At 40.0% G+C, this 17,389-nt stretch overlaps 1 protein-coding gene across 28 annotated transcripts in view; it reads right to left on the reverse strand.

Moving 5' to 3' along the window:
- The window catches only part of NRXN1 (neurexin 1), a 1,113,431-nt gene that overhangs the window by 568,340 nt on the left and 527,702 nt on the right, over positions 1-17,389 (reverse strand). For all 28 annotated transcript variants that reach the window (XM_019801696.2, XM_019801695.2, XM_019801700.2 and 25 more), the window contains 2 exons: positions 6,107-6,488; positions 4,814-5,004 (listed from right to left, as the gene is read on the reverse strand). In XM_019801696.2, coding sequence (XP_019657255.2) covers positions 4,814-5,004; positions 6,107-6,488 — 573 coding nt within the window. The remainder of the gene's footprint in view (positions 1-4,813; positions 5,005-6,106; positions 6,489-17,389) is intronic.

The following is a 17,389-nucleotide window of genomic DNA, read 5'->3' on the forward strand; positions in this document are numbered from 1 at the left end:
TTGAAAGGGAGATGAAGAGAGGGAGAAGGAGACAAAGTGATAATGCCCAGGAACAAAAGCAATGGTTTGAAGCCATGAGGCAGAAGCCAAGAGTGGGAAAAGTCAGGCATCAGAGAGAAATGATCTCAGCGGGAGTAGACACAGCTGATAGGGGGTCGGCCATGGAGCTTGGAATTAGGGAGCGGTGGATATTCATGTCCAAGGAAACACTTAGGAGGGTTGCTCTTGAGATCCCAGTATGCCAATCAGAATAAAGTCCTTATTCTCTAAGTAGCTTCGCTGTTCATCCTCTGAAAGGATTTCTTATATCTCTTCCTAATGGATCCTTAAAATAATCTCCCATTAACTAAAGTAATGTGAATAGATCTCAGCTCCTCACAAATTAAAAAAAAAAAATCCAATAAAGACTGCTTAACCAACAGGACAACAGACACTTGCCTCCAGTTTCAATGCTGTCTCCTGCTTTAAAAGGCTACTCTCCAAGTTGGACTCCTCTCTGAAAGTTCCTAGAATGTATTTGAAAGGACAGCGCTGATTGGTTGTCTCTGATTATGGAAACTTTTAGTGGCCTTGGTAGCAGGATAAACAATAGCAGGTGGCTGCTTTCAAAGTAAGATTTAAGGAGGAATATCAAGAAGGTTAAAAAGCAGATAATGGTCAAAAGGAGAGAAGAGATAAGATAGGAAGACCAAGGAGAGCCTGCTTACAGCCCTTGGGGGCAAGGAATGGGGTCCGAATGGGAGAATAAAGGGGAACACTCTGCCTAGGCTGACCTAGCTGTGGTCGGTACTTGGATTATTCACTTGTAACTAGTTTGCTAAGTGGCCACCTGAGGGCACTGTATTCTTTGTACTCAGAAATCTATTTTTTCCCCATCAAATAAATTATCCTCAATTTGCTAAAGGATAAACTTAAGTAATGCCCTAAAGAGGGGTGCCCATGGAAAATGGGGGCCAAAGACAGTCCTTTCTGCCTATGTTTGTTGTTTTACTAGATTAATGTATGAGCAAGACTGAACTTAATTCAAATCCCTGGGTAACTGCAAGGATGAAATAAAATAACCTCATTTAAATCTATTTAATGTTTGGCAGAAAGTCAATAAATATTAACTCCTTCTCATACACATACATATACAAACATACAAGTGTGCCAAATACAGGAACAAGAGAAGGAACATAAGGAAGAATTACATGAACCCTTTATTTCTCTAAAGGGGGCAGGACTCAGAAGTCCCACAATGAATGTGCAGCTGTGCTAGGAAATCATTGCAGAGAGCAAATTTATGCTGCTCTTTTCATTGCATGTTGCAGCTTGTACATCATAGCCAGAGGGAATAGAACACAAACAGCCGGGAAATAAAGATGAAAGCAAAACTCTATCAGCAGGGAGAGACACAGAACCCCCCGAGAACTCGGCAGTGCCACGAAAGATAATTTGAACAGGTCATCTGCATGGAATTCCTCTTCTCTGAGAAAGATCATTAGACTCCTGCCCATTTCTGACCATCTCCAGCGGAGTCAAGGTGGGAAATGGGATAAATGGTCCCTAGCTTACAAATGTCTACACTAAATCCCTGTCTATATAATGACACAGAGATGTAGATAAAAACGTGCGTTATTATAAAGGCCCAAAACATTATTAGATGGCTGAAGACAAAGAAATTCTGCTTCAGCACAAGCAGAGCTTGCGGAGGTTCCCCCCCGCCCAACCTGTCTTGTTTGGCAGATTTTGTGGCCTGATGCTGCCCTCTAGTGTCTTTCTATGGTATGGTAACATGAGGAATAAAAATACTTCAAATAATCCTGAAGCCACCAATGTCTCTTTGACCCAGGCCTGGTAAAACAAATAAAATTCTAAAATACAATTAAAACCAGGATTTGTACTAAATTCAAAAGTGACTTAAACTTTGCTTCAACGTGGACGTTGCATCCTTTCAGGGTTCTGAAACACATGGCATCTAGATTAGTGAGTGCTCTTCAAAAACACAGACACCTGCCGTCTCCTGCACATTACTGTCAAATGATTACTGCTTCAGTCTGTCTGAGGCAGGACCCAGAAACTTGCATTTTATGGACCCCACCACAGGACTCTGAAGTGGTCAAGTTGGCTGACCTCACTTTGAGGAGAAATAAGATTATGGCAGACACTTAAATAGAGTGTAAATAGGAACTTTCTTTTAATTCTTTAAGGGCAAAATATACGTGAAATAAAACCACCGACCAAAATAGGTCACCTTCCGCGTTTCCCACATTTAGAGTGTCTGAATTCTACATGACGAGCATGCTAAGAAACCAATGCTGTTCAATTCCGAGAGAAGAGGTCCTGTAGATGCTCTCCTACATCAGTCAGCCCTCCCTAATTCCAGTGGGCATCCGGGTGGGAAGGAGAAAATGCCTAGTTGCTTTACTCATCCTTCTGAAATCCCTTAAACACACCTTCCTCTCAAAGTCCTCCTGTTCTCTGTCCCCTAAATGGCCCAAGTCCATCTGCTCCATGGGGCAGAAAGCTTCTCATGACAGGAACTCTTTCTTCCTCTTCAAAAGCTCAGTAAATATTCCTCATCTGACCAAGGCCTCTCACCACACACACCAAAATCTGGTAACGGTGGAAGCTAGGTGACGTGTTGCCACGTGCCCACGCTCTCCTCTTGAGCTCCTGCTAGTCGGTGGCACACACAGCAAGCAGCTTCTCTGGGGCAATCGTCGCCGTTGGATCACACATTCAATTTATAAGCCCAAAGCTTTGGCTTTTAAGTTTTAATTTTAGGAATTTGCTTCCATTTTTTGGCATAAATTTGTAAACATGCAGGAACTTTATGAGGAGAAGGGGGATAGTCAGTATAGAATCTCTATTCACCTGGGAACTTCACTTCAAATTTAAATAGTGGTTTTGTTTGTTTGTTTTTATTAAATACAGATGCGCTCAGTCAGAATTCAATGCTTAGTATCTTAATATTATATAAAATGCACTTTTTAACTCATAGTTTTAGTTTTTGCATTGTGGATAAAGCCCTTCTTACATTCAGAATCATGAAACACTGACTATTTTAATCAAAATCAGCTCTGAAGGTCACGTAGACTTGTAAAAGTCCCCTCCACCACCAGAAAGAAAGCTATACCATGACGTCCTATTACCCTCACTTCATTTGTTTTAATGAGCCATGAGCAAATATTTAACTCAGGAGACAGAGTCCTAATTGTCCAATGAGATAGAACCTTACTTCGCTATACCCTCAATGTGTACATAGGTCTGTGCAGGTCACCTACTTCCACCAACCACAAACCGCTTCTTTCCCAGCCACTTCAGTGTCCCGCACAGTGTCCACAGTTTCCAGTGACATTCGTTTATGCTCACTGAGGTCTCCCCCTCCACAAACAGGACACCATCTAGCTTTAGCTTTGGTGGCTGGCATGGCCAGCACACCAAATGTCGCAATCTCTCCCTTTCCTTGACAATTACCACCTGAACACCCTGTGCAAAACAGGGGTACTCACGAAACACGAAAACACGGAAAATGCACTCCATTCACTTAAGTCAGAAGAAAGAGAGAGAGCTTTAGCCTGTTAAACAGCATTTCCTTTGAATTTCATTTTCCTTCCTGAGCTAAGCTATTAGTTGTGTGGACACAAACAGGATCGCTTTGAAGTTCACAAGAGGCCCACTCTGAAAGAAGGAAGACAGCCATTATCACACATTTTATGTGTTGGACAAATAGAGTCCTGGGATTGTAAATATATTCTTCAATTACAGGACGTGAAACCCTTTTCTTTCTTCCTTCGCCTGATTTAGAAAGAGCGTTTTTTTTCTAGAAAGAGTTCTGTTGGATTTTCTCTTTCCATTTCTCTAACTTCCCCATGTATTTACGTTTTGAATCAAAGGAAAAGATCCCATTGATACAAATCAACAGCCCTTATCAAGCAAAAATGTGAGCACAATGATCCCTGTAGGGCTTTGGGATGCATAAGGGTAGAGGAGTAATGGAGGGGGCCAGAACGTGGGGTGGGGGGTGTATTTACTGTGGCAGTTGTTTTATCCCTGGGCAAGCCATTCAAAGCTCAGATTTCTACATACATAATAAAATGCTGATAAAACCTCATCCAATGCTTGCTGCCATGTTAAATGAGATGGGATATATGGATATGTTCTTAGTGAATCACAAAGGCTCATTCGAATAGAAGCTTCTGTTATTTTCTCCCATTATTGACATGTTTTCTAAGCATTTGTCTTGCTCACTTGAGAAATCAATAGGGAAGGAAAAAGTCTGTTAAACTTTCTTAGCAGCTGGTGATGGAAGCATTCTTGTGTGTGTGTGTGCGTGTTGGGGGTGGGATGTAGCAAATTCACTGCTGGAGACACAAGGGTATAGGCCAGGCTCAGACCCCTATTGGTCAGAGGCTCTGTAAGTATCTGGGGAACCTCACCAAGGAAAGAAAACTAATAAACCCTAGAAGAAACTCCTTAGGTACATAGCTATCCTGACCCCAAATCGATTAAAAACTGTAGGGACTAAAGAAACATGCAAACAACCTACTCATCTTTATAATATCAAGTCTAAGAACATGTTTTCTCTTTAAATTTTAATCATGCATGCATTCTTAGAGGTTGCATTTTTTGAGCTATTAAAAATACATATGTTTCTGCCACATTAAAGGGGAACCGAGGCTTGTGTGTTGTATTATTAATCATGTGTTGGAAATGAAATTCTGGTCAGACTTTACAAACAGTAGATACACACCCTGCAAAACAAAGGACCTGCCATGTGCGTGGAGCCCATGTGGGTTCGTCCCTGTACTCTGACTCAGTGTGCACTTACTCTTGAGGTCCAAGTTCCTGGCTCCTGCGGTGATTTGTGTTGTGATTTTCGTGTCAATCTTGACAGTGTGGAGATTGCTGGTGTCCCTTGATATCATCACATTGTGCCACTGATTGTCGTTAAGAGGTTTATTTGAGCTCCCTTTGATGAGGTTAGCACCATTTCCCAAATCAAACACGTAATGTAAGTACCTGGGAAAAAAGCAAAGGTTGAGAAAGTGCCATCACTTTTTGAATTTTTGATGGAGTCCAACTAGATATTAGAAATGGAGATCTTTTCACATGTGGTTCCATCTTTGCTAGAAGTCTGAGAGTGAGTTGTATGGAGGCTCAGCTAACAAGAGAGTAAGAAACAATACGATTTCATCCAAGAGGATTACTCACTGTCTGCATTATAGAAAATAGTGAAAATTTATTTTTAACATCATGGTCTACAACCCACCTTATGACACTGGAAGGTCACCTTTCACTACTCATTCCCTATTTCCACCACACCCTTCATCTTTTGCCAGCTTCTCGCACCTGCTCTTCTTTTGTTTTGAACGCCTGTTTCTTATACGGGAAATGTGCACTCATCCTTCAAGACTCAGCTCCGATACCCACTCCCTGCCTCTTTCCCTAAAGACTTTCCTGAACCTTTCCACATGATCACCTCAGGCAACTTTTCATGATGCTCTTCTGTTATATCTATGTGTTCACCTGCTTTCGAGCCTGGTACATTCTCCAGCCCGCTGTAGCTACGCTATAATGTTCACTGATTAAATGAATGAGTACCCAAATCAATTAAAAGACATCAAATTTTCCTCACCGTTTCAAGGAAATTTTACAAAAATCTTTCCTTCTAAATTCTTCAAGGAATTCTGATATAGAGTTAAGTTTGAGTTAAATGGGATTTTGTGGAATTAAAGTAATCTGATTATTTAATATTAGATATTTAAATAGCACACATTTCTATACATTTCTAGAAACTCTTCAGTAGAATTACAGTGTGCATAATAAGGAAACCCACATCTGAAGTATACGATTCATGGAATGCTTATTATTGTAACTCGGTATTATTTGTACCTTGTAAATGAAAATGTAGGTAGAGAAGACTCTACTGATTTCCTATTAACTTTATAAGATATCTTCATAAGATAAGAGGTGATCTGAGCAAATGCATTATTTAAGCCACTCCCCCACCTCCCTGCCCACTGCCTTAGAAGCCAACACATCTGTTTAACTTATATTTTTGGATACCGAGGTCCATTTTGAAAATTTTTATTTATTTGTCATTGAACTGACATATACTCACCCTTTAACTAATTCGACCACAATAAAGTCATTTCCATCCCCACTATTATATAGAATTAGTCCATCTAGGGATGTTGTCTTGAACTGGAAAAAAAGATGCATAGAAGTGTAGGCTTGCAATGTAGCTAAGGCAACATAGCTCGATTTGGTCTTGAAGGTGACAGGGTCTGCTATGATGTTCCTGAAACCAAACCTGGCATTGAGCTCGCAGTAATCTATGTCACCATTTTTACACAAGTCAATGTATGCCATTCCATTAAATGTCAGGCTCTGCAGGTGTCCAATGAAGTTGGAAGGGACAGAAGAAAGATACCGGCGTTCTGTGATGATGCCAGTCTCTATGTTATGAAACTCTAGCCTTGTATGATCGCCTGCCATTTGACCTGAAGGGAAGATAATGTACGATTATTTTTTTTGTATCTGAAAGAAATGCCCAACTTTAGACTTCCACGACAATACCACATTTTAAAATACAAGGATCCAAATACCCTTTGACATTCAGTTACATATAATAAAAACATGACAATGATATTAAAAGGTGAGGCTGGATACTTAATAAAACTTCCTTAGGTCAGGTTTTAATTTCTGTCCAAATTATAGCCTTAACAAAAATCACCTTCAATAGGCAAAGTTAGAGAATTTTTTAAAAGTAGAAGAAATAAAGAAAGCGAGAAATAGAGAAAAAAAGAGAGGAAGGAAGGGAAAGAAGGAGAGAGAGAGAGAAAAAGAAAAAGGAGGTAAGGAATGAAGGAAGAAAGGAGGGCGGGAAGGAAGGAAGAGAAGGAGGAATTAAGGTGATGATTGTCCTAAATCATTTCATTAGAAAGTGATACATCCCAGCTTGGTGAGGATGTGCTTTTCTTTATAAGGAAATGCTCTTAAGGAAAAAAAAAAATGCTTGTATATTTTCCTATACTCAATAGATAAAATGAAAGGCTGATTATTCTTCCAACAATGAACCATGAAAATGTGTCCAAAGGTAAATATGCACTTTTCACCTTCCCTTTTCTGTGCTGAACAATTCCCATAGTCTTTGCTAGAACTAGCCTCCCAGCCACTGCAGAGTTTCTGCTGATCTCTTCTGGACCCATGTTATTTTCATTGCACTTATGTTTTGTGCTCTAAAGTGGGTACACTACACTAAATCAAGGCATGCCCAATTTTGAGAATATGAGTAAAATTAGCACACATTACCATAAAGCACAATGTATGAAATTTGGTTGCAGATTTATTTATTGATTGACTTTTCAACTCAGCCCCCATGCCTCTGCATCCCACCAAATTAATCTTTCAACCCCATGAAAGCCCAAACGAATCCCATCTTTACCTCTAAGGTGATTATTGTAACCTACCTATACTGTTGAAGGTAAAATAAAGATGTGAACCTATTTTTCAGTGTACAACATAAAGTACTCTTATCATTGCTAGTGATTTGCTCCCAGCATCTTGCTCTTGTCTAATTAAACTGCCATTTGCTTTCTTCTGAAACTCAAAAAGGTCATTTAAATTGCAATCAAGTTTTTCCAGGTGCCGGCTTCACTACTCAATTTGGCATAATTGGAAAATTTATCGAGCTTGCCCTATCCCGTCATCCATGATACTAATGAAAATATTAATTAGAGCCAATCCCAGGATCAGCCCCTGAGAAAACGCACTGAACCTTCTTCCCAGGTGTAATGAAGATTCAACAACCATCTCTGTGGGCCCCCCTTGACCAGTTTGACAGATTTCCATTTCCTTAGTCAAGACAGTAAAATATTAGATGGCATTTTGAGGAAATGCTAGTAAGTGAAATATAAAAGGCATACTTTTTCTTGTGCAAGAAAAACTGTCTACATACATAATTGATTTTGATGCTTATAAACTCATTGGTGTAAAAAAACTCTCCCCTGAGCTGTACTTAATTCCGCTTAATTTCCACACCTCTTTACTAGTCCTTGATCCTGGTAACAGCATTCTTGCCATCCCTTGACATGTTCTCTTTTTAGCTATTAGTTTTCTTTTCTGATTCTGTGTCTGCAAACTTTTTTTTTTAAATACAAAAAATATGACTGTAAATAATTTCTCTCCTCCTCCTTCCTTCCCATGATGCCTCCTTGTCTGTCTGATGTAAAAATACTATTGAATCCCTCACATTTCTGGTTTCTTGTATGACATCATTTCTCTCTCCTACTTCAGTTCTTTGTCCAATGACCTCGATACCATTCTGTGGGGAACTACCCCATTGTTAACAAATAAAAGGAGCCTTTAATAATTTTCAAATAGCACACCAGAAACATTGAATTAATAAGTTATATAGAAGGAAGAAAATAAAAGGCTGAAGAAAAAAAATCACTTGGGCTTTTATACTTCCTTGTGTTGATTTTTTATCTTTTTCATTATATTAAAATCTGAGCCTTAACTCAATGAAACCCACCCCAAGCCTGAAACTGTCATGTTTTTTTCTTAAAAGCTCCATTAGCGAACCAATAGACAGTAAGGAAATACCACCCCCTAGCCCACTCCTCCCCCAAATTTCAAACACTTAAAATTAAATATCTCAAACTGTCAAGTTCTTGATAGCTCTGAAATAGGGAAGCACATTTTGTATAACAGGACTGAGAAGTTCAGTGATAAAAATAACAAGTATTGTCTGTTTTCTTTTCTCAAAGGAATAGAATATGTATGCAGAACATAAATAATAAAAAGGTAGTAAAACACTTTGGGAGCAACCATGGCCCAGGTACAAGAAAAATCATTATGGCCCATGCTCAAGAGTCTATTCTTTCTTTAATAAGCATATATAAATAGCATTGACAGTAACAGCAGATAGGCTTGCTCACAAGAGAGAATTAGCACCTCAAAGCCATTATCCACTAAGAAGACATTAACTGCTGCCTTCTAAACATTCTTTTTTTCCCCTCAGAATTTACTGGAGTTTAATCCTCTGGCAGTAATGTCCCCACCTCTACTATTAGACACATATTTTGATTATGAAAAAATAAAGGACATTAAAGGAGAAAGATTTTTTTTAAGGTTACAAGTCTTTAAAAATGCAGTGTCTTCTCCAGAGATGGGGTGAGTTAGCAAAACTCCTCTGATCCAAGGGTATGGGTATGGGTATTCCAGATTGAAAATACTCACCAACGAGAAACAACCACTGGACAGTGTGCGTGCACAGAAGTCTTACTAAACAAATTAAACCTTTATACCCAAGCAGATATACAGTATCAGCTATTCTATGTTCAGTCTTGCTCGGAGTTAGGCTACATTTTGGTTGCAGAACAAATTAACCCCCAGACGTACATCAACTTGCTAATTCACTTGAAGTTACTCAATGTGTGGTATATCTAGGTGTGTGTCAGGTGTTTGTGTTAGGTCATGAAGAGATAATATCGTGACGAGCAGACTTGGCTCCTGTTTTTACAAAACCCATGGTATATCGGGGAAAGGCAGACAAAAAGAGGTAAGGAAATAATAAAATATATAATGTTAAAACCCCAAAAACACTTCCTATGAATTTGATAAATAGGGAGTTGTGTTGGTAAGCGTGGAATTGGGGGCCTGAGTTGATATTTAAGTTAAATTTGAAGGATTAACATGAGAAAGACATGCTGAGAACCGGAGAAGCAGAATGGGGTGGCGGATTCTGGGAAGAGGAAACAGATGAAGACAGGCTTTCAGGTGAAAAAGAGCTAGACCCTGTGGCTGGAGACTCAGGTAAGTGAAATTAGTGGCTCACGTGGAAACAGGAAGGAGAGTCGTGGGCCAGTTAATCACACACAGCGTCTCCTGATTACATTCGTCAGCACGGGAGGGTTTTCGGCAGGCAGAAGCCACGAGTCAGTGTCAGTGTGCACGCTCAAGCTCTCTAATGTAGGCAGTGTAAACTGGAGACAATTTGAAGGAGAGTTATAGCAGAAGTGGGAAAAAAAAAAGATGTATGAAATGAGATAATTTTATAGATATAATCTGCAGTATTTACCAGTAATGTATAGATGATGGAGAGGAGGGAAACTGTAAGCAGAAAGAGTTAGGGGGTCCCTGGCAAAAGACAAATGAGACCCAGGTTTTGTGACACTTGAGAGAAGTCATTTTAGCCCCCCTTGCCCCAACACACTCCCCATAGAACTTCCTAGGAGGCATCAGAATTACGAAGAAATGCAAAAGCGTCAGTACTTAAGGACTTCAAGGAGAAAAAGGGAATGCAAAAACTAACAGTCTCTACCAGGCCTGGAAATAACCTAACCATATCAGAGACAATAAATCAGTGGTAAAAACTCGCAGTGCTATCTCAAAAGTAAGCAAGACCCTACATTCCTTACCTGAGATAAGGGCCCAAGACCCTATCCAGTTTATGCTAACTTCAGAGCCTGCCCAGAGCCCCTTCCCTCCTCCTACAGTTTCCTCTGCTTTGTTATAATGTTACAGTCTCCGCCCAAGGAGGAGCCCGAGCTTCATTACCATAATTAATAATGCAGGTGTAGGTGTGCTTTCTAAGTACACCTGAGCAAGCCTTTACCTGGGATGACAAAGTTCTCTTTTGAATATTCCTCCTAACCCTAAATAAAAGGACCACCTCTCCTCCTGTGTAGGAGTCACAGGCTCGGAAATTACTGCTCCTGATCTCCTTATTTGCTGCAAATACAGTTTCCTTTGTGGGACAACTCCACCTGGTGTTGTCACGATCTGTAAGTCACCAAGGAGTGAACTCAGGTTAGCTCCATTATAGGGTGATGACGCCCAGCCTGCTGGCTCGAGGAACTGCACATGTGGTAAATGTTGTTCAGCAAAAAACACACACATTCAAAATACATAGAGTCAGAGTTTTTAGACAGACTACGTTGATGGTTGATGAGGGAACAAAGGCAAGCTGAGGACAAAGCAGAAGCGGACACCCTGCAACCCCCTCACTCTGGGATGTATGCAACATTCCTTAGGCATTCCTGACTGCCCTAAAGGACAAAGAAACAGTTAACCTATAGAGACCACAATCTTGCAACACTTGAGTCTCCCTCAGTTTACAAATGTCTTAGCAGTTTACAAGGACAAAGCTATCAGTAACCTAGCTTCCAGAAGGGAATGTATGTAGACACGGTTAAATTTCCTTACTACCTCCAGCCCATTGGCAAGTCCATGAAACAGGCGCAGTGACATTCCTCTGGGAACTCAGCTGCGCGATGTTAATACTTTGCTAAGGGCCAAAGGCAGTCCTAGCCTGACCCCCTCCCCTCCATCAAGATCCTGTAAGTCTACTTTAACGTATAAAAATTCCTTTGGAAACTTCATCTCTAACCGCTCCCCCCCCCCCCCCCCCCCGTCCCTGGCAAGATACGTGTTGGCAATCATCCCCCAAGCATATGGCCCACCGATATACATCTGAAGGGTCTCATGACTAAGGTGTTATTAGATGGTAATAAATGACCTTTTCCCAACAGTAGCTAGCCCCCTCAAGGTCCTGGAGACCTTGCTTCCAAAATTCCTTAGAGACTTATGCTATCCTTAACTCCCTCCAAACTTGAGAGTATATAATGGGCCATTCCTCATGACTCCACAGCAGCTCTTTCTGCCCACAGGTCCTGTCCCCATGCTTTAATAAACCACCAATTTTGCACCAAAGGTGTCTTAAGAATTCTTTCTTGGTCGTCGGCTCCGGACTCTACCCCACTGAACCTCACCTATATTCCACAACCTCATCAAAGTGATGAGTTGAAACCCAAGGAATCTCTACCTAGGGAATCCCATATAGCCTGTAGAACCCTTTCCCATCCAAGGCCTAGGGAATCCCTTAAGTTTCTTTCATGCCTCATGACCTTAGGTGAGTGCAGACATTCCCAAGAATGAATGGCCTGAGTGTGTACTGTGCTGTGTTCAACACAGGCTTAACAGTACATTTAATTCTAAAGGGGGGGGGGTCAAATGTAGGAAGAAATGCATGAAGAGTGTCTACTGCTTTCCTTTACTTTTGTCCTGTTTAGTGATTCCTGACTTGCTGTAAAATTCAATTAAAAAAGAAAAAAAACAATTCCAAAAAAACAAAAAACAAAAACACAAATAAGTAAATAACCCATTGCTTTCCTGATTCATGGTTGGCTTCAAGTGGCCACTGGAGTGTTTGAAAAAAGTTCCATTTTTAAATTTAAGCCTCAGTGGCAAGTTTCCAATGCCCATTTTGGAAACATTTTCCATGCTATATAAATCAAGACTTTTTTATTCTTATGAATTGTTGGCTTTTGTGACATCTCTCACAAAACATAATCCCCCAAATATGAATCACCTTGATGAAAATTCACCAATTAAAGGTAAATTGATGTGAAAATAAAATTGCCTTTAGCTCTGTGCAGCAAGATGCTGGGAGCTGGGGGAAAAAAAAAAGGTGAGGTCAAGGTGAGGGGGGAAATGCATAATTTGGGTGAATCATCAATATTTATTTGGTTTATATTCCCCTTCATCTTTAAACTCTGAGAAAGACCATGTTGGTTTTTACTACTGGAAAAAAAAAAAAATCAACTCCTACAGAGCACAGAATAAAATCAAATTTCTGCCCTAAAGCCTTGGGCGATTTTGAGAAAGAGTAAATGGCAAGCTAATTTACTGAAATACTAGTTTATATTTTGTTCTTCCTTCAATTCTGAAAAGGTAGCCCCGTATTTTGCCTCAAAGGGTTTTTCTTGGCAAGAAGCTGAAGCCGCTGGAAAACAATGCTTTCTCCAGTCTTTTGTGAGGGCCTGATCAAGGCTTCTCTAGAAAGGGGAAAAAAAGGAAGGAAAAGAAAAGAAAAGGAGAGAACAGGTTGCATTTCAGGGCTTACAGAGACAATGGGATTAACACTGATTAGGGGAGAGGAGAGAGAACTTTGGTGGGATTTATAAGTGCTGAGTTCCAGCATCCTGCTCTCTGTTCAGGGTCAAGGGTTCAGGGAAAATGGGTGAGGTACACATACGGAGACTGGACCTGGACAGCAGCCCGCAGATCCTGGAAGGAGTCAACAAAGACCCAGTCTTCCACTTAGGACAGGAGCAACAGGGTTCTTGCAATTCGAAGGACAAACTTGGAAAAGTGTTTTCTTCGAGGACAAGTGCAGAGAGAAAACAAGAGGGCCCTCTGCCTGATCCAAGGTGGGGAGTAAGGAGTGGGGGCAACGGTAACTATGATTAAAGATCCTGTAAATCTAGAAAAATGCCTAAGGCCTTTCTGATTTAAATTGTGCCAACTTAAATTGACATAAAGGCAATTAAGAAATGTTCCATCTCTTGCACACCTGAGTTGGTAGAGCAAGAATATTATAATTTTAATAATACATACTGAACAAAAACCTGTTAGACAAATGCCTGAGGATATATTTGTCTTCCAAAGTTGGGAATTCTAAAAAGGATCCCTTTTCTTTCAGATCGTAAGTCAAACCTCATCAATGGCCTGTGAATTCCTAATGAAGTCTTAGGTGCCAGAGTCCCAGTGTGAACCAGCCACAGGGACAGGAGTATCTTTGCCACAAAGAGCTAGTCCACCCCCAGGAACAGCATGATAGAAACTCGTGATGGTAGCTTAGGCAGGATTCCTCAACACAGTCAATTCTCTTGGGAGTTCCCTCATTGAATAGGTCACTCATTGTTCCTACATCTGTAAGCAAACTATATCCATGAAAGTATCTGTTAATTCTGTTTCCTAACATTATGATTGCTGGTAGTAGATAAATGCGTGGCCATTTAAGTAAACAAAGGAATGATGTATTCACTGAAAGGTGAAGAAGGCAATTCACTGAGGTAGAACACAGCTATTCATTTAGAAGCTTAATGGGAATCTATGCAATTGAAAAAATATATCTTGAATTTTCTATGAAAATTAGATGGCAATTCATTTAGGGGCCATTTCTGGAATTTTCTATATTACACTGATCACATTCACACTCTGTTCATTACTTCTTAATTCAAAATGTGTTGCACTGATTTTTTAAAAGAATGCTAATGTTATACATACCCACAAGTGCAAGTACATAAGAATGGGAAGGAAAAATTAAATTGAAATAAATAAAACTAATTGTATTTCAAATGAACACTATACACTAAAGGAAAGGAGGGTAGGAAGAAAAGAAAAAAAAAAAGGAGGGAGGGAGAGAAGCAAGGAAGGAAACAAGCCAAGTTATCATCCAAGTTACTTATAAACTCCGCATTTGATTGTATCTGTTAAGTGTTAGGTGGTGGGGAATGAGAAGAATCACAAACTAATCCTATTTTTTTTAGTTGATTTATTAATTGTAGTGGTGTGGGCCACTTCAAGTAATCCCGAAACTATTTTAGAATGATTGTTGGATTTAGCACATGAGTAACTGACATTACTGGGACCAAGGATCCCACCATGGAAGAAGGAACATGGAAACACAGAATGCGGGAAGTCAAGAAACAATGATGTCAATATGGAGGTAGCACTGCGAACTCATATTTTCTAAAATACGTGTATATGCGTGTGTGTGTGCATATGTATTTTTTGTAGATTAGCATCCACTCTTTGGATGATTTGGGTTTTATCAAAAGGAGGAGAAATGGGGAGTTAGTGTCTAAGGTCATGTGCAAGAGGTTGTGAATACATAAATGCTGGTGACAAGGACAGACGAAAACCACAGAGGAACATTCTTCAGTTCAGGGTGTGTGTGTGTATGCATGCAGGTGTATGTGTACATACTTGAATATATTTCCTATCTTTGCCTGCTGAAAGCATCAGGAAACAAATACACTTGAGGACCACTGAGCACTGCAACCACCCAGATTTTGGTAATATCACTTGTGACTAATTGAAGACTGAAAGGCTGATTCCAGGGCTGGGGTACAGTAGGTATAAGCTGTGCCTGGAATGTTCTGTCACAGCACAAGTAAGGAAGTGCAAAAACAAACAAACAAAAAACAAAAACAAAAAACAAACCCTGAAAATGTTGGGGTGGGCCATGTCAGAATTTGACAAAGACCAACTTCATGGGACTTACACTGGCCCAAACTGGGACAGTCTGAGCACCAAAATAATTAAGTAAAGTAATTATAAACTGTTTGAAAAACAGAAACTCATGGATCCATACCAATAAGGAAGAAATAAAGGAAGGAAGTAAAGAAGGAAGGATGAGTGGAGGGAAAGGGGAGAGAAAAGGAAGGGAGAAAGGAAAACAAGGAAAAGAAAAAAAGAAGTGCTGGAGGTGGAAAATAATCATTTTGTAACTACCGCAGTAAAGACTGGATCAGGAGAAAATCTTCGATGGATGATAAATCTAGGGTGAACCTCTGATGAGGTACAGGCTATTCTCATGGTTTTAATGTCTCTCCACAGTTTATTAGTGACAAGGGAGAAAGCATACTCTTCATGCAGTGGAGAAACTGGACAAAGTGTTGACCAAGTGGTTACATTTAATCACTGGTCAAGGACAGGGACGTCCTGTGCCTTCAGATGGGATACTGGAAGGAGGTCACAACGACACTATGCAATATTCTACCCTAAAAGGCAACACCAGACTTTAATCACGAGAAAACATCAAACACCAAATGAGTGACTCTACAGTGACAAAAGGTGGGAGGTTTATAGATTTCAAAAATGTCAATGTCATGAAAGACCAAAAAAAAAAAAAAAAAAAGTCAATAGAAATGTTTCAGATGAAAGAAGGCTAAAGAGACCTGAAAACTATATGCGGTGTCTGACCCCAGGCTGCACACTGTGCTGGAGGGGAAATGCTATAAAAGACAACACTGAGTCAACCGACTAAACTGGAATATGGATGACAGAACAGATAAAATATATTGCATCCAAGCAACATTTACCGAAGTTGGTAACTCTTTGTTATGTAAGGGGATATTGTTACTTTTAGAAAATGCACACTGAAGTAGTTAGGTGCAAAGGGCCATTTTGTATTTAATTTTTGCACAACTAGGTTATGGTGGGGAAAAAAAGGAGAGAGTGAAAATGTCGAAGGAAATGGGATACAATAAGAGTAAAGATATATCAGTGTTCTTCGTACTGTTTTTATTTTTTAAATTTTTAAAATTGATTTTTAAAAAGATTTTATCTATCTATCTGCGAGAGAGAGAGAGAGAGACAGAGAGGGAGGAAAAGAGCAAGCATGAGCAGGGGGAGGAGCAGAGGGAGAAGGACAAGCAGACTGTGCTGAGCACGGAGCCCGATGCAGGGCTTGATACCACAGCCCTGAGATCATGACCTGAACTGAAACCAAGAGTTAGTTACTCAACTGACTGAGCCACATGCCCCCGCACTGTATTTTTGAAACTTTTTTTTTTTTTTTTTTTTTGGTAAACTTGAAACTATTCCTAAAGACAATTTAACAAAATGTATTACACCATACTTTATTTCTATCTTTTCTTCATCCACTGTAGTTCAGGACTTAGGACTTTACATCCTGAAGCATCTACCACAGGATTCATTTTGCTCAAAAAATATTTTCCAGCTTACTCTCAAGCTTTCCAATTGCCTGAAAGTCCATGAAAAATAAACACCTTAGTTGAGAGCATTGACCCATTTGCCCCAAAAGGTCATTCTAGCCCTGTCAACTACCATATGGTTGCATGAAGAAAACAAAACTTCTCTGCCCCCTGAACATTGGTCTGTGTAGCCCCATTAGAGCCATTCTGCTCTGCCTGGAATGCCCCCCACATACTTTCATCATCTGCATCACCCTCTCTTTAAAGCCTAGCTCAAATATAATCCACTGCTTTAAGCTATCCTAAACCAGGGTCCTCAACTTCTCTTCTGAACTCCAAGAATATGAATTGCTTATGTCAACCATTCAGTCCATCACCTACTGCCCTAGACTATCAGTTTGTTTGAGTCTTAGATGTGTGTATGTCTTCGTGACATGATGTTATGTCTGGGAAAGTACTTGTCTTTGAATCATACCCTTATTAGGATATTAATGAATATAAAGCAATGGACCATGAGTCAAAAAACAAATCAACAACAACAACAATATAGACAATTCTTGGTCCTCTTCTAAGTTTGGCAACAGTGGCACTTCAAAGAAACAGAAGTCACTTAACCCCTTTGAACCTCAGTTTCCTTATCTGTAAAGTGAGGACACATATGTCCTGTCCATTTCATTGTGCTGTGTGACCTTTAAGACACACTTAGGGACTGACAAGTGGTCCTCTGTGGTTTTCACATGTCCTTGTCCCCAGGAGCTATGTATTCACAACCTCTTGCACATGACCTTTGACACTAACTCCTCATTTCTGCTCTTTTTGATAAAACCCAAATCATCCCTACAGTGGATGCTAATCTAGAAAAACAATTCATTCCTCTTCTAAGAACCGCCCTT

The sequence above is a fragment of the Ailuropoda melanoleuca genome, chromosome 4 (genome assembly GCF_002007445.2).
Source record: "Ailuropoda melanoleuca isolate Jingjing chromosome 4, ASM200744v2, whole genome shotgun sequence".
Classification (NCBI taxonomy): Eukaryota; Metazoa; Chordata; class Mammalia; order Carnivora; family Ursidae; genus Ailuropoda; species Ailuropoda melanoleuca.